We start from the raw sequence: 21254 nt of genomic DNA on the forward strand, positions 1-21254 counted from the left end.
CTTAGATAGTCACTCATTAATTCTTCATCAAACATGTATACCTCAACCATCCTCGCTACCGCTCTTGCAGCTGCCGTCCAAGCTGCACCAGCTTTACTTCGCCGCGACAGTTGGGGAGGTGCACTTTCTCTTGGTCCTACCACCTCTCACATTCTCCATTCCACCACTACTCTCGTTCCGGGAACCGCACCTTCCACTCAAAATGGCGAACTCTTCCTCTGGCCAGGTATGTCTAACGGTACTGGCGATCTCATTCAAACCACTCTCGAATCCTGGCCTTCCAACGACTGGTGTGGTGCCACCACGGGCCAGTGGTGTGTCCGCGCTTCTCTATTCGGCTGGTTCGGACAACTCGATGGTGTAGGGGCTGCAGTTTCTGGAACCGATCAGGTTTTGATCGATTACGGATACAACGCCACCTCTGGCAACTGGACACAAGTTGTTACGAACGGACAAACCGGCGCAGAACTAAGTTATTTCTCTTATCCCTCGGGACTTATGACGGGATGGGGAACCGGCACAGAATGCAATGATGACTGCACGGGTACAGTTGCCAAGCAACAATATCTCAATACGACTATTACGCTTGCATCCGCGGACCCAGACTTCGGAGCTACTTTGGGAGTTAGTCAGGGAACCACATACACTGGTCTTACGAGTGAGCAGGGAGGTTTGATCTGGAAGATTGCTGAGATCAATGTTCCTTCCATGTCTTAAGTGTAATGGCCATGCCGTTGTAGGAATGGGGGATATGGAGAGCAAAAGGTGTAGGGTTGGTAGGAGTTTGATTCCTGTATTTATTTGATAGCAACAAGGCCATCGTGGATGATTGTACATACCTTTTAATTAAAACGGATCCGTGGGACGTATCTACCTCTCCCAAAACAACCATTCCTTTGTGAACTTGAGCAAAGTCATCAACAACCATATCTACACCCTTTTCAGGCCCTGAAAAATTCACCTGCCACTTTCGATCACCTCTAGGCATAATTCTGACCAACGCTTTATTCTTCGGCATCGGCATAGATGATGTCATTAGAATAATTTCCCGAGCCTCCGTTCATATACTGTCTATAACTACCAACTTCAAATCAAAGCGAAGCAATCCTAAAGCCGTAGAAGCCATAATCTCAGTACTAAAAAAGTGACAGCCTGGATAAAGCACAGTCCCACCACCAAAAGAACGAAACACCACTGGAATTCTGCGTTTTTCGCTAAGCTTTCGCAGACATCGTCGGTGGTCAAGAGCATTCGCGGTTGAACCCCACACTGATGTTTCGGTGTGGTGTACCGGGAAATTCGTCATCACGGTGATGCTTTTCTTCGAGAGAGATATAGGCTGTCGAATAGTATATCTTTCGTTGCTCCCCGAGCAGATATGTCAATGTACACATAACGTAAGGTTCCTTGCTATGTCGAGAGGAGGACAGGACACACAGCTTTAACTTTGGCTAGATGGACAGGATAGAATCTATTATTATCAACATGTACCAGCTATTAGTAAATTCCAGATCGCGGAAGAGATGCAGCGTCTACGACAGCTATATGCAGGGAACCAAAGTTGATACTGGAGGATGAGGGAGAAGGGTGTCAAAGAGATCCGAATTTATAGAAAGAAATATTCACCAAGGCATCCTTAGATCATTTACTGCACCTCCAGTATATCAGATGCCAGTTCAACCTGTCAAGGGCTTCGCTCATTGTTAAAGCCAAGGATTTGGCTTTGCCATTTTGATTTGCTACCAAGTTCTCGGATCCAAATCGAATTGCATGATAATAATATTGATGTATTTTAATAGCTCCAAGCGAGTGCCATATCGTTTGTTTGGACGTGCAACATAGGTATTAAGCAACGGTATCAATGACTAGCTCTTAGCTTCAGATCATCCCGAATGTGCATTTGTATTTTATCACAACTACTTATCCTGCTTTGTTCCATATCGCTTTAATCGTTAACATAGTTCGAGATACGACCGCCCATTCCAAACATCTAGCTCCGATCAGAGCTGATAGCGATGAAGTTCAACATGCTCAGCGACCAATTTGTCGACATGAGCATCTTGAAGTTGCTACTTTGCTCCAAATTGTACTTCGCAATAGGGGTCTCTTCCACAATAAGTATGGATTTATCCTATCCCATCTTCTAACAATGAAGCGCAAAATTGGTCATCGATTTGAAGGTGTGGGGAATAATGACAAAAAAGTATATGGAGACGATACTAATAATGGTAACAAAACCAATGATGAATATTTCAGATGCAAATAGGTGCTGAAATGAGAGTTATGAAAATAATATCGGTTCGGGGAAGCGAAATGGGATGGTATACATAATCAGAAGAGGCTTGACTGCCTCTATGAATTGCTGAAGAGTGTGGTGATTGAACTTCAGGGTACAACCCCTATTTAGAAGTACCATAAACCCAAACCTGTGAAGATTGTCTCTGGTAGCTAGAGGCAATTAAAATCGGTGGGCCAGTTACTTCACAATTCTTGTAATTATCGTATGAAGGGACTGCGCTACAATGATATTACGCAGCTAGAAGTTGAGATGTTTAACACACGTTCTATCCGACTACGGATTTGAATTCGAGTGTTCCCCCCAGAAACGGTGAAACGATGAGACATATGTGTTAGGAACTCAGGATTGGTAACTACTATATAGTGAAGGTAGGCGTATTTAGGACTCGTTGTATATTATTATGCATACTGTCAGCGGGCCAATCTACCTATTTAGCGGAGTGTATGCATTTCCGTCGTCTATCTCTCCTAACCGAAATCGTTGATGAAAACTTCGAGTTTTCCAATGAAGGTCGATCAGAATGGTTTTTTATACCATATCGAGTTGTCTACTCAGGCACGCCATTTCTTCTCCCGGCCGAATTTTCTTTCAAACCTTCCAAATCATCTCTAGCTGAGTTACAGCATAACAACGCCCACTCCACTGCCCGCATCATGAATTCTATTCAACTTATCCACGCCACCTGCGATATTGTTCGCCTTATAATTGTACAAATAATAATGTAACTGACCATCGCCGGCTCCGAATTTCTGCTGTTCTAAGAACAAAGTATTATCCATAAGCGTCAACGCGTTAAAGACATCGAATTTGTATTTCTTAGCAATGATAAGAGCGTCATGAATGAGCTCATTAAGACGTTTGCCGAGATCAGCTCTAGAGGCTGCTGGATCAAGAGCAAGGGCTGAGGCATAATAGAATAGATAAGCGGCGCGAACGTTAGTGTGCTTAGGGTTGCCAATGACGGATGATTCGAGACAATAGAAAGAAAAGAAATCAGTGAGTTTCTTCGTCGTAGGATCCTAAAGGATATGTTAGTTTGTAGTACAATGAGAACCAAATGGTAGAAAATTACCTCAACGACATAACACCAAATAACTTGTTCAGCAGGGGTCTCAATCTTGTTAAAAAGCCAATGTTCTATCTCCTCCCTAGTGAAAACTGGCGCCATATCAAATTTCGCAAGATACTCTTTGCAAAGTTCCAATACACCATCAATGTCTTTGGCTTCCATAGGTCTCAATCCTTTAGTGGATGTGTTGGATGGTAGAGCAAATTTACGAACTTGTCGATCTGGCGTACTTCCCGGTGGCAGTGGACTGAATTTGACCTCGTGTAACTTCTTCCAATCCAACGATCGATGGTAATATCTGCATGTACTGACTGGTTTAGGTAACACCACACCAGCAGTGTATATTGCCTGCCATGTTCCTTCTAGGTTACATCTACGTGTGATCTCTTTGATGAGAACGGGCGCCAATCTCTTCGCTCGAAGTTTCTTGTGGATACAAAGGAAGTTGACCTCGGAGGCTTTAAGGGTCTTGTTTCGTACTCGAAGTGCGACTGGAATGGCTGATATAAAGGCTACTAACTTTCCAGATACGGTAGCTCGAACACCAACGTGCCATTCCTTACTCCAACCTGGTGACATAAGTGCCCTAAATTGTTAGCGAAAGTCGTTCCAAAAATTACATCCATTTCTTACCATCTGAGGAATGACTTTGAGTAGTTGAATCGAAACATAGCTTCATCATCTTCAACATAGTGGCCGTATAATAAATCAAAAACTTCTTGCAAAGCCTCGTCACTTGTCATATCCATTGTGACCCAATGAAATCCAGCTACCAATGGACCTGGTTCTTTGGGGACTTGTTCCACATCAATAATCTTGAATGGGCCCTCTTCAATAATTTCCGAGCTTTCTCCAAACTTAGGAACAGGTTGTGTTTGCCAAAACTTGTATGCGCCCATTTCCTTAACGTTTTTTCCACTCGAGGCCAATCCAGTCATGATATCTTCCAAGCTAAGCTTTCGCACAGCTTCTGTAGCTTGCTTCGAAGAAAGATCGCCATCTACAGCACCAAGTTGTTGTGCAAGTGCAGGATTTAATGCGAGAATGTCTTGAATTTGAGATTTACTCAGACCCGCGACAGCTTTTGAGAGGTCTTCTCTGGTAGGTTTTTCGCTTGGTCCATCTGAGGAAGATCCCACTCCTAGTGCGGCCTTTACCTTCTTTCGCTTTGACTTCTTCTTTTTACCAGTAGCTGGCGTGCCAGTTGCGCCGGTTGTTGTTTCGTCATTGTCTTCTTCATTTTCGGATTCGACCTGTGCTTGGGTTGAGGAAGTTTCTTCAGGGGTGTTTTCAGATGCAATTTCTTTGCCCTTGGGCTCGAGAGGTGCAGAATCTGCCATTTTTTGGTTAATGTATAAAAAAAAAATAGGGATGTAATACTGGATAGGAATGTAAGGTGTTCTCAAATTTGGAAGTGGGAAGCTTGTTGGGCGGGGCGGGGTTATGACGCTAAAATTTGATTTAACACAAAAAGCCCGACCAATCCAAGATGGGCAATTCAATTGACCCGCTAAGTCCCAAAGGGGAAGCGGTAAAGCAATATTATATTTTATTACATCTACTCAATTCACACATACCTACCTGTTCATCTACACTACGCAGATATGCACTATATACACCATTACCATTACTGTATTATTTACTCAATAAGTGAGGAAATAAACTATTGAGCAAAGTGAAGATAAAAGCAATTTATTATAGTGTCATCTCTCAAATAAAAATCATTTGTTTGTCCCCTTGACACCTTCTATGTTACATGTTATACCTATATATACAGCAGATCTATGTACACATGGCACTCAAATGATACATTGCCCATATCTTCATCACTAATAGCTTGCTAATCATGGTATTACCTCTCCGTTGTCGAGACCGAATGCTTTAAACTATAACATCGGGAAGTCAGTAATGGCCTCCTTCCAATATGTAAAAGGGCTATGGATCAAATGAGGAGAGTGAATGAAGCTTCCCAAACAGAGTCAGACTCTCAAAAGGGCGGGATGGGGGGGGTTGAGAATTAAGCTTACAATTGCTAGGGATAAAGGCGCGTAGGTGAGGACCGTACTATGAGCTAGAATCCAATCAGCAAGAACACAAAAATACTTCCCTGGTGGTCTATGATTACTTACCTCCGTGTGCGACTATTTCTTGTCGAATGATCTTATCACTTCCAGTCTTCCAAGTCGAAATGAAAGCACCATCACCCATATCAACGGTATTCCGCGCTTTCATCTTCTCCAACAAGTCCATGTCTATCCCACTATCCATGGTACCATTTGCTGCTGCTGCAAACAACCCTTGTGAATGATACCACGGAATCTCGTAATCATCTAAAGCATGGATAATAAATAATCGCACCCGCTTACTAATTTTCACAAAATTCGTAAGGCGTGAGGTGGAGGGCCATTTGTCGTTCACATAGCTGATGAAGAGTTTCTGCAGCTCAGGGTATGGACGCAACGGTGACAGCACTGGTATCCAACCGGCGATAGAGTAGCTGGTCAGTAAGTTCGAAACATCTGTAAATCCAGCGACAAGTACAACGCCTGCAAATTCGATTTTATGCATGGCAAAATGTTCTATAACGCCGCAAGCAACTGCTGTTCCCAAACTCTGTCCTAGAATCACAATTCGAGATGATGGAATTTTGGCAATGTTCATAGCCCAGTCGACTGCCGAGATCCCATCTAAGATGAGTCCTCCCTCGGTAGGGGAACCAGTTGAGCGGCCAAATCCTCGATAATCAATGGCTAAAATGTGAATATCTGAGGTACTTCCATCAGGCATCGCCCGATACGAAGCTGTTCGTTCTCCCTGAGCCACGTTTCCAAATGTCTGTCTTACAATCAGCTGACAGGCTCACATGTTAGGGAAGAAACCATTTATACCCCGTGAACTTTCATCGTTAGCGCATAGAAGATAGATGATCTGAACAAGACTTACAATTGATAATAAGTCGAGCGTTTGGATCATCTCTCAAAAGTTCGAATCCCTTCGTACGACTTATATCATTCACGAACCCCGAAGGTTGCTTCAATATCTCCGATTCATGCTTAGCATAAAGGCCTAGGGGCATTATATGCCAAGCGTAGATAGTCTCCCCATCCACAGTACTGAAATTGAATGGCGATACCTGATTCTCTATGCTAAAATTCAGCAATGGAGGATATGTATGTGGCCAATACTACTGACTAGCGAAGCCAAACTTTTCTGGCTTATCTATGTCTGTTGCCCAGGCCTGTGGCAGATGTAACTTGTGCACGTACATAACACTTGAAGTATGAGCAAAAGGACATATGCGTTATTGAATTGGGATGTGTGACTTACTGTCTCTGCAGCCATGGATTTGTCAAGGCAAGCAATGCTAAAGCATAAAACGAAATTCCAAGAAAAAGAGTAAGGTATGCTTTCTTGAAGATAGGCGCCAGAGGAGCCATGCTGTGAACGACAAAGGCTTGAGACAGGAAAAGCTAAAGGAAAAGAGTAAAGAAGGTCAGACTGGTTACATGAAGGGAAGTTATCAAATCATTTGCCGTCAGAATCTTAGGAGAGAATACTGAGTATATATCAATATGTTGGCCATGAGAGATAGATATGTTGCCCCTCAGCCGCGCGCGGATACATCAGTAATAGAATAAGATTAACAATAGATAGATAGCTATCGAGTGAACTATAAAATCTGATGAAAAACAAGGAATTGATCAATGGATACTGGCATCTATGAATCATGTAGCTTTGGTACTACAGATACCTAGGTAGATATATGTTTGTAGGTGTGTCCGGAGCACGTATGATAGCATCGATAGAATCGATAGAATCGATAGAAAAAGAACTTACAAGATCTTCCTGTGAAGCTTCAATGATCCTTTCTCTCTGTGAAATTTCTCTTCATTAACTTTCCACTATGATCTTTAAGTAATAGGAATTCCAAAAGTCGTCGTAGTCTAACGGAAGTTGTACTGGCAGCAAAGCGTAGGTTGTAGGATCACTCGGTTGTTTGACTGAAAGAGGAGAAATTCCAAAGTTTGATGTTCCAGGGCGCTGCTTATGATATGAACGAACCACACACCAAATTCATTCATCACTCTCGCCGCGCTTCACTTTATTTCACTTCACACTTCACTTCACTACTTTACTTACAACTTCGATTCAACCTTATTTAATTCCTTCTTCCACCACCAAAAATTAGTAAGACGCGTATTTAAATAAATCGATTATTGTAACACAAAGCTGAACGCTCCAAGATTCCTTTAAAATAAGCAAAAAATCATGGAAAGAAAGAGAAAATTACCTGCGAGGTCTTCTCGTGGAGGAGAGCCTGCGAACAAAAAACGGACTGCTACTCCTCCAGATCGATCAATTTCAGCAACTCCACAACCACCCATTGAAGAAACTCTTCCAAAGAGCATTGTTGCCGGTATGCCTTTGCCCACTGTCGACGAGCCTCAATCCGACGATCTTTCTTCTAAAGATTTTCAAACAATTTCCGAAAGGTAAGTTTCCTACTTGATGCCCAGTTTATTGAAGCTGGTACCAACATTTTTACAGCGGAGTTCTTGCGGAATCACTACAAAGATCACGACAGAAATGGGTCAGCGAAGGTATATTTGAGAAATATTGGACGAAACCGACGAAGAAGAAGGGTGTTCCTGCAGAACCTCTGAACAATCCAGGAAAGGATACTATGACGAAGCTTGGAACATGCCAAATCACCATCGAACCTCATGTATTCGATGCTACTATGTATGCTATTAAGGAACCAAAGTCTGCCTTCCAATCTACTCAACAACAGCAAATGTATCGCCCAATTATTCAGTATGGCCCTCCGAATGGAGTTATGCCACCACTTGCTCCTACACAAGCACCAAGTCCGGCACAACAAAAACCAATCCAGACAACACAACCAACAGTACAAACTATGGCTCCAAATCATCCTGCGCCGACCGCTCCAATGGTTCTGAATCCTCTTCCTCCTGCGCAAGCACCACCGATGATTAGCGCTCCAATGAATGGACAAACCCCTGCACAGGGTCCAAACAACCCGAATACCAATTTATCTCAACCGATTAGCACAGCTCAACCAGCCCAGCCAGCCCAGCCAGCCCAGCCAAACAAGAGTACAGATCCTGTTATTCAAATGTTAGCAGAGAGAGCTGCGACCGATCAGCAGTTGAAGGGCTTAATGAGAATCGTGGCAAATGGTGAAGCAACATCTTCTGAACTGAGACAGTTTCAAAATCACATTGATGAATTGAATGCGATATCAAAGGCACGCCAAAAGTCTGCTGCTCAAACCGCCGCCCAACCACCCATGAACGCCAACTCGCAACCACCACCACCGTCTACAACTCAACTTGGTGGACCACCAAATGCACCGGTCGCTAAACCTGCTCCACCACCGACATCTGCTCCCATTAGCGCGCCACCTCAGCAACCTCAGCAACCTCAGGCCCTTCGATCGAAAGGTCCAGTAGCTCCACCTAAGCCAGATATTTCTGGTGTTGTGTTCGAGTTTAATGGAGGTAACGGTGATCGGTACCTTTTTCCGAAATACAGTATCCTTGACTATCTTCCCGGTGGCCAAGTTATAGCCTCATTCCTCATTGTTCGTAAAGGTAGTAGCAGCGATTCCACCTCGTACGACCCGGAGCTCGATTATTACCAGCCAGTTACTATTCGACTCTATACTCACCAAGGCAAACAACTCGACTCGTTACAAAAGGTCGTTGCTTCCCCGGACGAAGTCCGTAGATATATGGAGGATATCATGGATAACACGACAAGAGCCGAATATGTTCTACTGGCCATGCGTCTACCTAAGGATACTGAACCCGAAAAGGACGGTACACCTGCAAATTCTTCAGACCAGCCAGAATCGGACGCCAACAACGCTAATTTACCACTCTGGCAAACTACAAATGGACCACCACCCCCACCAGTAGCAAAGCTACCAAGAAAAATTCTCACGGAAGAGGAAAAATATCAATCTTTCATTAAATCAGTTGGTCGAACTCTCTAATTGAATGTGTCTATAGAATAGGCAAGAGATTTTCATTTGTTTGTATTACTATAATTGGAGGGCGCAATATGGAATGAAACGGAAACATGGATGGATTAGGACACTGGAAAACGGTGGGGAAAGCTGGAGATACTCAAAATACATTTTTACAACATGATGGGAGGTAAACAGGGGGCTGGATGGGATGGCGTATCAAGGCATAGGGAAGCCCATTTACTTATACCTTGGGTCAAAGATTTCTTTTCATTCACGATCTAACTTATATTGATTTAATGCACTGAGGTATGATATTTGAAGGTTGAGGAAACCATTATGAATAGCGGGTGTAAATATATTCTAAGTTGAAAGATGATGGGCAGGTGACCAAGTTAGGCGACTGAATTAGGGGAGATAATACAACTATGCGGGCTGTGGGGCCTTTCTGTCACCATGGGGTTCGATGTAGGATTCTCTTCGCTCTCCTTCGCTTGCCCCGATGTGTCAAAAAATCATGTTTGAGATATATCATTATATCCTCGCTTCCCTCATTTGTTTCCCTCCTTTGCTTTTTTCACACCAATCATACCCTGATCCTCCACACCCACCCACGCTCCAATACCTCCCATCTTGCAAGCGCAAAAGCTAAACCGGATAAACAAAGAACAACCCCGAAAAAGGAAATGAACAGGGAAGGAGCTACTCGGGAGAGTATGATGGAAGCGAGAGGAACGCTGAGGAAACATCTATATTGAGTGTGTTAACATCTGCCTCTGATCTCGTGAACTTAGATGGGAGGGATATCGAAGCGATAGCAAGTTGCGAAAGGAAGGGGAAGGGGAAAACATACGCAATAGCAACTCCAACCTGACTAGCGCCCCACCATCTCGCATACACATGCGAAGGACACAGCGCAGCTATACAAAGGGGAGCTGCGCTCATGACGGCGCCGGAACCGAGGCCAGAGAGAGATGCGTAGAGGTAGAAGAGGATGAGCGATGTGGAGGAGGAGCTGGTGGAGAGGAGAGAAGTAGGTAGGAAGAAAGCGAAGTTTGCGAGGAGTGAAATGAAGATTAGACAGAGGAGGACGGTATTGTAGGGGCCGAGGTGATCGGAGAGAGGGCCGGAGAGGAGACGTCCGAGGATGGAGCCGCTGGGTTTGGGAGTTAGTTGGGGGTATTTTTCATTTTTGCGGGGATGGAATGTGGAGGTGATCAGGGGAAGTGAAGAAGGGAGACTAACGCGTTTACAATCGCGACAACGTTGAAAGAAACAGAGGTTGAAAATCCCTGTTGCAATGCGTATGTGGGGAGGAGACCTATGGCGCCTACGAGTACGAATTCGAAGACTGGATAGAGGTATTGTTAATCGTATTGATTTTTGTCAATATGCGTTATTCTTCGTATGGGGGAGAGACATTAATTAGGGCAGATGTAAAGGAAGGTGCGCGATGCACTTACGTGCGATACCAGCCATACACCAGAGAAATCTTCTGTCGCGTAATAAACTCCAATTTCCCTCAACCTTTTTCTCGTGCCAGAACTTCCACCACGGAGCGTCATTTCTCGTATTGGTCGAAGCCGTACTGACATTACAATCTCCATCCTGCCCCCGGTGTCCGTACCCATTCCGAGTTCCCCTCTTCCGCAGCCCCCCACAAGGCAAGAAAGCCAAAAATCCCACTGCAACCAGCACACCCACACTCCCAGCCACGATTCTCATAGCATCGCCCCATTCTAAGCTTTCCAGCACAGCTTGAAATACAAACGTAAAGATGATTCCACCGGTAGGATTCCCCACTAACGCAATGCCTGTCGCTAGTCCTCTGTAGCCTGTTCCTTCAAAGGTGTTTAACATCGCGTTCGCTACCGTACAGAGGAGCGCCATACCCACGGCACTTAGAACTCCATATACCAGGAGAAAATGAAACAGAGAAGAGCAGATGGAGAGGAGGAGGAGGGAGAGAATGTATATGAGAGAGCCTGGAATTAGGAGAGGAAGAGGGCCGTAGGTATCGTAAATGGGTCCAAGAGGGAAGAACAGAAGCAATGTGAAGAAAATATTGAGAGCGGGAATGAGGGAGAGAATCGGAAGTGGAGTATTGGGGAGGAGGTGTACAGATAGGTGTGAAAGGATGATGCCGGTGCTGTTATAGAAACCCCAGGTTGAGAGAGTGATGGTGAAAGAGGAGATGATTGTTAAGATGGGGTTGAAGGAGGGAGAGTGGGCTCTACACGAGAGAGTTGGCGATACAAGAGTAATCCCTTTTTCTTGGTCATTCGTGATTGACGATGGAGGTTCTGGAGACTTGCTGGGTGGATCAATAGCTTTGGCAGTGATAAATGGAAAAGATCTGGAGGATTCCGATACTGCCATTGCCCCAGCTTTCCGCATTGAATATCTTTCCGAGCTTTTGATAAAACGTCCCAGAATCCAAACGACTCTTAAAGATAATTCTGTGAACAAAGTTTCACGCGCTAGGATTTCAACATTTCAATCATCAAAGCAGAAATAACAGACACAAGCTTAACGCATAATATACGAGTATATACAATCCAACAAGCCGCGACAACCGCCATCTGTATTCATAGCATGCAGTACAACATCGCATACATGTACACTTCATCTTCTGCGCTTGCTTTACTTACTTTTTGCATACCTGCTCTCTTGCATGCACATAATGAGGCAAAAGTAGCAAAGGAGCAGCATCAAACAGGTCAATATCTCCGAGGCAAAAGTGCTTTATGCAAGCACGACATGTGTGCATAGTACGTACATGTAAGAAATGCGGTCCAGGAACCAACGCATGCGCCTAGCCTTGCTGGTATGCCATCTGGGCGCCTACCAGGAACGAAAGAAATATGGAGAAGGCGGCCGTTTGCATGTACGGCATTGAACGGAACAACGCGCCGTAAAATTGCGGGTTATTTGTTGATGAGGATAATTCGGAAAGAAATTCGATTTCACGGGGTGAATTGGGTAACTATTTTTGGTACCGAGTTTACGCTGCCCAAGTGTAGAATATTTGACAATTCAAAACCACGGCAATTCGGTTCGAAACTCGGCAGGGCCGAGATCGAGGTTGCGATTGATGGTTGGATGAAGCCTGCATCAAGATAGTATGCAATAAAGTTTGAACAAAGTCAATACTCGTGCTTCTAGACCGCTCTTTGCCACTTCTTTTCTTTTGGCAGTTAACAGAAAGTAGGGCGTTGTCCACACTTGTGAGGACTCAAACGATTGGTTGTACAGTGTAGTTTCTTATATTCGACCTTTGTTTGAATGTTAACCGTGATATTCTTGAAACTTGTAGTGGACATCACCTCAATATAAAATACCACCCAATGGTCCAAGTGAGTACACATCACCAGAACAAAGCCGCGTTATGGAAACACTCAAATATCAAACGAAATCCTTCAACCACGTACTTAGACCTAAATTTAAGCAATGCCCCACGTTTACTCTCCAAAGAAATTTCGAGGATCTAGAGCCTTTACATCCACACCTTCGAGCTCATCTCTCATCACCATTCCAGCAAGAATCTTTCCAGTTCCTTGAGAATTTTGCACTCCCCACTCATCGTGTCCCGTCGCTATCCATAGTCCTGTTACACCTGGAACACCTCCCACGATTGGGCCTACCGCTTCTCCCTCTTCATGTTTTTGAATCTGGGGCCTGAAGCATGCTTGGCCTAGCATGAATTCACCATTTTCAATTTCTGGGGAAATTGTCGATGCAGCGTTTCGTATGCCCGCAATCATATTTGGGTCCACTAGGACTTTGTTTGTACTTTCTGGTAGTGGTGGATAATCGCTGGGGCCACAAATATAAACAATCTCTTCGGGGTCAAATGGTGGGCCGGGACGAGGGTAAATTTCTATGTTATCTATGATGGTTTCCTTGTCCTTCCATTGCATGGGGTCATTCTCCTTATACTCTGGGGATTCTTTCGAGATTGGCGGGTCGAAAATCGGGAACAAAACGTAAGGACTTAGTGATTTCGAAGGTTTCATCAAGATACTATGGCTCCTAACGCCATATACTGGAATACGAGGAAGCAATTTAGATGACCAGGGACCGGCTGCGATGATTGTATCAGTTGCATGAATTTGCCTCTTGATTCCTTGTTCACTATACTCGACGGAATGGACTGCTTTGTTGTTCGAAGAATAATTAATCGATGTAGCAGGTGCTATGATGACCTTCACACCTTTAGCCTGTGCGAGGGTCAAAAGATAGTTGGTGAAGAATTTTGGATGAACTTGAGCAGTGTTGTCTGGTTTACCAATCTCGGAGAATTCTTTGATGCCAGACCTATTAATCCATTTCAATGTTCCAAAGCGATCAATAATCTCATTCGCTGAAGTGTTGTTTCGTGTATCAAAGGCCACATCAGCGCAGTGAACACGGCGATAACCCCAATATGAAGTCCCCTTATACTTTTCAGCGAGTTCGGTGTGTAACTCGAAACTAAGAGGAGCGAGACAAGAGGGTGTTGCCCATGATGCTAATAAGCCTGGTTGGATTTAGAACATAGTTCAGCATATGATCCAAGTTCCCGGGGACCATTGCACTTTCGTGCATGGTGTTCAAATCCTGTATCACTAACCTCCAGCTTTCCCAGAAGATCCCCCGGCTATTTCTGTAGCTTCTAGAATTGTAATGATATGAATCGATGGATCATACAGCCGGTGTTGAGTTAGCCAGTAAGCTGTAGATACACCAATGATACCACCACCTAATTCACATTAGGAAGAGACCTCAGAAAGACCAGCTGAAAGTACCTATGATAACAATATTTTTGGCATCTTGTCCAATGTCACCCATCTTGATAATCTGAAAGAATGATCGTGAGAGGATCCCAAGTTCTTGCCAAGACAACGAAGAAGTTATGAGGAAACGTGTTTCTGTAAGTCAGAAATTGATGAGGGGATCTTGTATAGCATAAAATATCTTAGATATTAGCTAACAAGTTTGAATGAATGATACCAAGACCCCCGAATTGATCAATCTCCATACAATCAATACTTGTCGTATCACTCCAACCCAAACAAAGCAGGTCACTTGAAGGCATTCCCTGTACCTGCAGAATAAGGTTCAACGTATGATTCGACCATGAATCAAATTTGGAACTCTCCGCTATTGCCCGCATCGAGTTTCCATGTCTTGGGTGGTACCAATGAGTAATACCTTCCTTTTTCAACAGAAGCTGCGTCGACGTCTTACAATTGAAGGGTTCTGTCAAGAAAACCTCCAAGGCGGTCAAATCAATGGCAGAATTGTCGTGACTTTAGGTTGGTGTAGGGGGGTGCCCTACGAGCCTACCTCCCTACTCATGCGCGATGAACGAAGTAAATTGCACACTAATTAAGCAAAACCTTATATTCAATGTTTTAATCCAATTTTGATAATCAAATGCGTTCAATGTTCCAATTGGAATCCAACAATTGAATCCTTTTCATGTTCTAAGTTAGATTAGAGATTCGAATACGTTTGATGTTCCAAGTCAGTTGAGATATTCAAATACATATCTGACAAAACCATTCTGGTGTGGTTTACGTTGTCCATATGGAGCCTACCCTCGCTGTTTTGCTCTTTACACCTCCTCACTACGGCTTTAGTTATGCCAATATCGAGACAGAAGCATATTGAAGTTAAAGTTACTGTAGCACCACATGCAGACTGACAAGAGACTGCTATTTGACAGTACCCTGGGCTACCCCTAGAGGAAGGACAATTTCCATAGATCTCCAATCCAACAATTCGAAAGTTCGAGGTTGCTAGGAGTTCATAAGGAAAGAAAGGCAGTCGATGATGTCAAGTTTGGTGCTGTGACAATCTTAGTGATCTTGATTCGTTCGGCGCAGTCCTATTGCGCATGAACATCTCGTCTTTGAGGTGCTACCCAAAAGCGACGGTATCTGAACGGCCAGGTCTCACGTTTTCGCAGGAAATATTTAGTCTCAAACGAAAAAGACGGCGCCACATTCTCAACTTTCTAAGACATTCTAATCTTGCCAAGAAAACGTTGAGATTTTGGTGTGTTCACATGTGGTCGATCTAAATCGCATTATATATTTCATTTCGTTTTCAGCACTTAGGTCACCTGCATTTCCTACCATCGTCGACGCAAACACTTTTGAATAGATTTCTTTATTTGATTTTCTTTATTTCCTGTTAAATATTTCCTCGCAATAATTCCCAGTGGTATTCCGAGCACTTTGTTCTAAAGCACATATACCTTCAAACACAATGGCAGAGAAAATTATACAACTGGAGCCGACGATGGAACAACAACCACTTGCTATTCCACAAGACCAACAATCCCAGGAGCAAAAACCGCCACAATCGAGCTATTCTAGCCCTGACGTCGTTGAGCAGTCAGAATGGTCAAATAGTATCTGGAATTGCTTCTCCCCAAGCTCACTTTGTACTTAACCTCCAATCCCGCACTTCTGACTGTTCCAACCAAGCTAATACTCTCGAACCCTCAGGTCTCAAAGCGTTCTTTTGCCCGTGTTTTGTTTACGGCAAGACTCAACATCGTATCAACAAAGATCCCAATCTCATGGGTTATTCACGATTTAATAATGACGTATGTCGTTATATGGCAAATGGTTAGTTTCATACAAGCTGACTTCTGATAGTGTTTTATATGGGCGGGTGCTCAATGGTGCGGTCTAGGAGCCATATTGACCGTTCTTCAACGACGCCAAATTCGAACGGAATATGGGATTGGAAAAGCAGGAGAGGGAGAGATTAAGGATATAGCTTTGAGTTGGTGTTGCCATTGTTGTGTTCTGATGCAACAGGAGAAGGAGGTTATCATGAGGAATCAGGGTAGTGATGTTTTTCTACAGGGGTATCAGAGGACGGAACCAATGGTGATGGCACAAACAGATTGATGATAGAGGAGCTCTAGCAGGACGGCAAAGTTGGGATACCAAATCGCTCAAATGAAATAATGCATTGAAAACGCTCATAGTCTAACACCTTATAATAATTTCAATTTCAATTTCAGTCCAAAAAATGAATGATATACTTGAATTGAAAACACATAAGGAGGAATACGATGATGCCCATCTGAATCTGTTACTAATTCTCTCAATGTTGAGCGTACATCTAATATTCCGCAATCACTAGCACGCTCTTCATGGTATCAATTCCCATCCCAGACTACAATCCTAAACGCCATAACATCAATCCACACCCCTCTCCTCCTCCACAACCTTTTTCACCCCTTCGCTCAAACTCCCCTCTTCCTCTTACCCTTTCCAACCTCTTCCTCCTCCTCTTTACCTTCTACCTCACCCCCCGTCCTCTCAACTCTCTTACTCAAAATAACATAATCACTCTCCAGCACCTTCCCCCCTTTCAACCTCTTCGGCTCCGGACTATACTCATCCTTCTCATAGCCAAGCTTCCTATAAAACTTCAACGCCACTTCATTAGCCGTGTAACATGTTAACATTGTTTTTTCGACGCCAGGAATGGCGCGCGCAATGTTAGTAAGGAGGGACATGAGATGGGTGCCTAGGCCTGTGCTGTGAGGGTATTAGTATCTTATTGGATGGAGATATTGTAGAGAACATATAAGCATTGGAAGGAGCGAGACGAACCCGCGTAATTCATCCATTAGATGTATCTCATAAAGATAAACCACTTTGATGCCATCCTCAAACGTAGGCATGAAACTCATAAATCCCTTGATTCCTCCCTCTCCTTCTCCTCCCTCTCCACGTTCTTCCACTATTATCTCCTCTTTCACTTCCTCTGAATCTCCAAGATTTTCCTCTCCCTCTCCATTCTCACCCCCATTCTCATCCTCATCGTCCTGCCACTCTCCCTCTCCCTCTCCCTCACAAATCCCGAGATCCACCTCCCTCACAACCAAATACCTCAAATCCCACAACTCCATTTCCCTCCTCTTCCTCCTCCCATTCCACCCCCCTTTACTCTCCCGATAATGCTTCCCCGATGTCATCTCAACCAACTCCAAACAAGCCGTTAAATCTTCCCGACGTAGCGTACTAGGTTTATACAAACCTAGTTTATAAGATTTCACCGCTTCATCTTCAGATTTAGGTGACGTACTATAGAGCGCATATGAAGATCTACCAGATGTCAGAAATCCAACACTTGACGGTAAAATGATAAAGAGAGGAGAAAATATACCGAGGGGGCATGTAGTCACGTTCAAAGTCCTCGAGAGATTTCGCGCACGCGATGGCGATGGAATCCGAAGTAGACATTTTTGCTCTTTTTGAATATCCGCAAAAATTGACAATTTTGATATTATGTCTAAGATCAAGAATCAAAACTCCATTGCAACATAATTCCTCTAGGCGATAAACTCGTTTCTTATTTCACTCTCCAGCAAGCGCGTCTAGAAGTTCTAGACAATCTGCCCCGCGACGCGAAAGTCCGCCCCGCCCCACCATCTATCTATCCATCTTCATCTAATGATCATCCTTTCTTTCCATTCTTTCCACAAATTTACATCTCAACCCCTACATTCCCTCAAATTCTCACCATATACTCGAACCCTAGTATATCAACACAAAATGCGCACTCCCCCATTACGAACCTATATTCGTCTCAGCAACATCACACGCACAATTCGTTCCCATTCATCCGCCAAACCCCGACGGCCATCGAGTAAACTCGGTCCTACCGTGTCACTGGATCATGTATGTCCTATTTCTATACAGATATAAGAAAAGGAGTGGAGTTTAATAAAAAGATAGTTTCTCCAGAGATCCAAGGCTATTTCACTCTATAGACGGATTCTCCGGGATTGTCGACGGATTCCTGATGCGGGGTCTAGGGAAGAGACGAGGAGGTTTGTGAGGGATGATTTTGAGAGGAATAGGGGAGTGACGGATCTGGTGGGTTTGGTTTCTTTTTGTTTCGTTGGGGGAGGTGTTGAGTCTTGAGATTGGGAAAATCGGAGGGTAGGAGTCAATGTGGAGTGGCAATGAGAGCTAACAAATGCATGGGGATGTAGAGCCAGATCAAGTACTTGATTGGTACAGGTAAAACGCAGTGGGAGGGAATGGAAAGATATATTACTGGGATATGATGTATCATCTGAATTGTGGGAAAGTGATTTATGGTGGGGAAAAGGTTGTATATATACATGCATTGGTATGGAGTAGCTATGGAGTACGGGGTATTGGAAAATAATCATTGAGGTTTGTAGATGGCGCAGGCAAACTTCTATTCTGGGCGAAAAAAAGCATATAAATTCTCAAAAGGTCCTGTATATCCATTTGCCTGGCTTGGGGATTTTATCTGTTTATATTCTTTTCTGATCGTGTATGTGCGGAGGTGATTCTTTTCTCTGCCAACATATCTACTATTTCCCTCAACGCCATACCCAGTATCTAGTGCGTACTCTTCATACAGAGCGATACATGTATCGTACATCTCACACCTCGAACTCTTTTGTCAAAAGCACAAAATCTTCATGATGGTGCGCAACCCGCAATTCGGCAACGTAGCCGTTCGAAGTTTCTCATTCTCTGCTCTTCAACTTGGTATTTCGCATCCCGTATGATTTCAATCATCTATTTTCCTTGCCTCTGCTTGTGCTTAGGATTCAACGAACAAATAATATAAACATGTCCTTTCCCTGACTTTCCACCCTTTCTTCTGACACTCTGTAATGTTACCATGTTAGCATCCATGTATCTGGTCCCTCAGAGTCGCAAAACCTAGGAAAAATCTCCAAGCAATTTCTTCGCTGTCTTGTTGAATTCCACCTCTCCCAATCCCCGCACAACTCCAAAGTCTCGTCCCCCAGAAATAAACACAAAACATACCTTGCACCCCTCACACAACTTCTTCACCGAACTCCTAACCTTCATGCCTCTAACTTGTTCTGCCCCCTTTCCACTCGCGCCCAAACTCGCACTCTCCTTCACCTTCTCCATCAAAGCCAATGTTGGTCTCTTCGCCATCTGCATCGAAGCAAAACATCTTGCGCCAGCCAATTGTGTACTTTGAACTCGTGCAAAAGCCGGGAAAACCATGCGCGCTGTGCGAAGAAACATGGTCGAGGGTATCATCTTGTTGATTCTGAGGTGGATTTGATATGTTGAGAGGTATCCGCTGACCAAATTGCTCGTTATTGCGTTCTTGGAGTGGAGTGGACTGACATCGCAATGGAGGGACTGAGGATTTTAGAATGACGCTAGTGCACGGTCGTTTTTCTCTTGAAGTTACTCCCGGTGAGCTTGTTCTTCTCTATTTTGATTTACCAGAACTAAGAAGCATTTTTCTATAAACTATTCCTCAACCTAAACTTCAAGCTATTTAGGCCCGCTTTCAGGCTCCTCGTCCCGGCCTGTCCATTAGACTAATATACATCCGACGACAATCACAAAAACTTTCCAAACCACTCCACCAAAACCCCATAAGCCCTCTCATATTCCCTCCTCTTCACCTCATCCTCCACATCCGCTCTCGCGCTCAAAAATCCATGTACCTGATCCTCAAACGTCTCAACATATTTCTCCACCTTCAACTCTTTCTCATAAGCATCCATATCTTTCCTTTCTTCCTCCGATGCTAATACCACGTGGGGAATCGTAATCTTCCCCGCGTCTTCTACATCCATCATACCGGGATGCAGCTGAGCTGATACTTTCCATGGACTATCTGGACCGGATGTTATGGCGATGACTTTTCCACCCCAGCAGTACTATATAGTTGAGTTAGTTCTTGATTGTATCAAGGAAATTCTGAGATGATAGCGAAAGAAGAAACATACTCCCACGGCACCCCAGCTCTTCTCTCCATATTTCTCTTCAATATCCTTCAGAATACTCGGAATTCTCTCAATCGCAATATTTGGTTTCCTCGGAGCGAACCAATCCATGAGTGATTTCATTTGCTCGTCAGTCACAGGTGGATACCTCAAAATCCCATCAACATTCCTATTTCTACAATGGCAAACACCAAAGCCCACTCACCATTCAATCTTCGCCGGTTGTCCTTCAAAGAAATCCGGCATGAAAACTTGACACTCCTCCCCCGATCCTTGAGCTAGAACATCTGCTCCTTGAATGGTTTGTGGATAGTATCCGAAAATATCGTAGATGATCAGTATGGCTTTCTTCGCAGATGGCGGCCCAGAAACATCTTTGGGGTTCATCAATAGCTGTAGTGTATTCCTGTTGAATCGAAGCGACACTCACAAGTTTTAAGACCACCAATGGCTTCATAGGTACCTTTAGGAGTGTATCCTTTTGAAACGACCGGTGGGATATTGCAGCATGCGGCGCTGTGGCCGTTGATTGATTGCATGGTTATTTAATGAACGGGAATGGAAGAAACAAAGATGTATTTAATGGAAATTGCCGTCTATCGCCTTAAATTTACAAGTTACTCGCGATTGGAATCACAGGATAGCTCGTACGTACAACATTGTCGAGGTGGAGTTTATGCTGACATGAAGGTATCGACGTGGTGAGTAAGACTGAAGTGTGAGGGACAAAGGTGGGGGGAACGACGAAGCCACCTGCGTTGAGAACTTTAACATTTGTACCCTCTGTCGGTATTCCATTGATTAGTTTCGGTAGATCACTGCCTAGTTCCTTTTTCCAGACGAATCATAGTCACAGTTCACGTTGCTGTCGAGGAGGTACAATGGCGAAACCCCAGGGGAAAAAAGATCGGGACGGAAGACAGCAAGATGATACTCAATTGAGCGATCGGAAGATGGACAAAATGAGTATCTAATTCATGATAGATATTACAAAGATCTATATCTCTCTTGATACCGAGCTACATAGCTTCAAATACAGAGATATGGAATATAAATCATTCTCCCCTTTTCCCACGCTACTCCAACAACATGCTATATACAAAGTCCAGCTTTCTCAACA

The 21254-nt window shown here is 44.0% G+C and overlaps 9 protein-coding genes across 9 annotated transcripts; 3 read left to right on the forward strand and 6 right to left on the reverse strand.

The window, feature by feature from the left end:
• Nucleotides 1-33: 33 nt before the first annotated feature.
• On the forward strand, nucleotides 34-717 carry Bfra_000942 (uncharacterized protein; the record flags this gene model as incomplete). The annotated part of the gene is made up of 1 exon (XM_037331384.1): nucleotides 34-717. The coding sequence occupies one exon, from the start codon at nucleotides 34-36 to the stop codon at nucleotides 715-717; it is 684 nt and encodes a 227-aa protein (XP_037197717.1).
• A 2199-nt stretch (nucleotides 718-2916) lies between these two features.
• Bfra_000943 (putative glycylpeptide n-tetradecanoyltransferase protein) lies at nucleotides 2917-4708 on the reverse strand (the record flags this gene model as incomplete). The annotated part of the gene is made up of 3 exons (XM_037331385.1): nucleotides 2917-3318; nucleotides 3372-3954; nucleotides 4002-4708. The coding sequence occupies 3 exons, from the start codon at nucleotides 4706-4708 to the stop codon at nucleotides 2917-2919; spliced, it is 1692 nt and encodes a 563-aa protein (XP_037197718.1).
• Nucleotides 4709-5212: 504 nt separating this feature from the next.
• Bfra_000944 (putative abhydrolase domain-containing protein) lies at nucleotides 5213-6805 on the reverse strand (the record flags this gene model as incomplete). Its single annotated transcript, XM_037331386.1, has 7 exons — nucleotides 5213-5254; nucleotides 5396-5439; nucleotides 5498-6203; nucleotides 6257-6264; nucleotides 6312-6509; nucleotides 6561-6640; nucleotides 6696-6805. The coding sequence occupies 7 exons, from the start codon at nucleotides 6803-6805 to the stop codon at nucleotides 5213-5215; spliced, it is 1188 nt and encodes a 395-aa protein (XP_037197719.1).
• An 832-nt stretch (nucleotides 6806-7637) lies between these two features.
• Bfra_000945 (uncharacterized protein) lies at nucleotides 7638-9387 on the forward strand (the record flags this gene model as incomplete). The annotated part of the gene is made up of 2 exons (XM_037331387.1): nucleotides 7638-7861; nucleotides 7917-9387. 2 exons carry the CDS (start codon nucleotides 7638-7640, stop codon nucleotides 9385-9387), a joined length of 1695 nt encoding a protein of 564 aa, XP_037197720.1.
• A 675-nt stretch (nucleotides 9388-10062) lies between these two features.
• On the reverse strand, nucleotides 10063-11757 carry Bfra_000946 (putative mfs monocarboxylate protein; the record flags this gene model as incomplete). The annotated part of the gene is made up of 3 exons (XM_037331388.1): nucleotides 10063-10516; nucleotides 10606-10711; nucleotides 10824-11757. The coding sequence occupies 3 exons, from the start codon at nucleotides 11755-11757 to the stop codon at nucleotides 10063-10065; spliced, it is 1494 nt and encodes a 497-aa protein (XP_037197721.1).
• A 1064-nt stretch (nucleotides 11758-12821) lies between these two features.
• On the reverse strand, nucleotides 12822-14190 carry Bfra_000947 (putative fad dependent oxidoreductase protein; the record flags this gene model as incomplete). The annotated part of the gene is made up of 3 exons (XM_037331389.1): nucleotides 12822-13879; nucleotides 13973-14101; nucleotides 14148-14190. The coding sequence occupies 3 exons, from the start codon at nucleotides 14188-14190 to the stop codon at nucleotides 12822-12824; spliced, it is 1230 nt and encodes a 409-aa protein (XP_037197722.1).
• A 1425-nt stretch (nucleotides 14191-15615) lies between these two features.
• On the forward strand, nucleotides 15616-16268 carry Bfra_000948 (putative plac8 family protein; the record flags this gene model as incomplete). Its single annotated transcript, XM_037331390.1, has 3 exons — nucleotides 15616-15793; nucleotides 15858-15958; nucleotides 16011-16268. The coding sequence occupies 3 exons, from the start codon at nucleotides 15616-15618 to the stop codon at nucleotides 16266-16268; spliced, it is 537 nt and encodes a 178-aa protein (XP_037197723.1).
• A 341-nt stretch (nucleotides 16269-16609) lies between these two features.
• Nucleotides 16610-17615, reverse strand: Bfra_000949 (putative gnat family acetyltransferase protein; the record flags this gene model as incomplete). Its single annotated transcript, XM_037331391.1, has 3 exons — nucleotides 16610-16907; nucleotides 16983-17477; nucleotides 17539-17615. The coding sequence occupies 3 exons, from the start codon at nucleotides 17613-17615 to the stop codon at nucleotides 16610-16612; spliced, it is 870 nt and encodes a 289-aa protein (XP_037197724.1).
• A 1317-nt stretch (nucleotides 17616-18932) lies between these two features.
• On the reverse strand, nucleotides 18933-20673 carry Bfra_000950 (putative dienelactone hydrolase family protein; the record flags this gene model as incomplete). The annotated part of the gene is given in 7 exon segments (XM_037331392.1): nucleotides 18933-19025; nucleotides 19188-19538; nucleotides 19558-19600; nucleotides 19749-20068; nucleotides 20138-20282; nucleotides 20340-20508; nucleotides 20565-20673. The coding sequence occupies 7 exon segments, from the start codon at nucleotides 20671-20673 to the stop codon at nucleotides 18933-18935; spliced, it is 1230 nt and encodes a 409-aa protein (XP_037197725.1).
• Nucleotides 20674-21254: the final 581 nt, after the last annotated feature.

Source organism: Botrytis fragariae (assembly GCF_013461495.1).
Source record: "Botrytis fragariae strain BVB16 chromosome Unknown tig00000001, whole genome shotgun sequence".
Lineage (NCBI taxonomy): Eukaryota > Fungi > Ascomycota > Leotiomycetes > Helotiales > Sclerotiniaceae > Botrytis > Botrytis fragariae.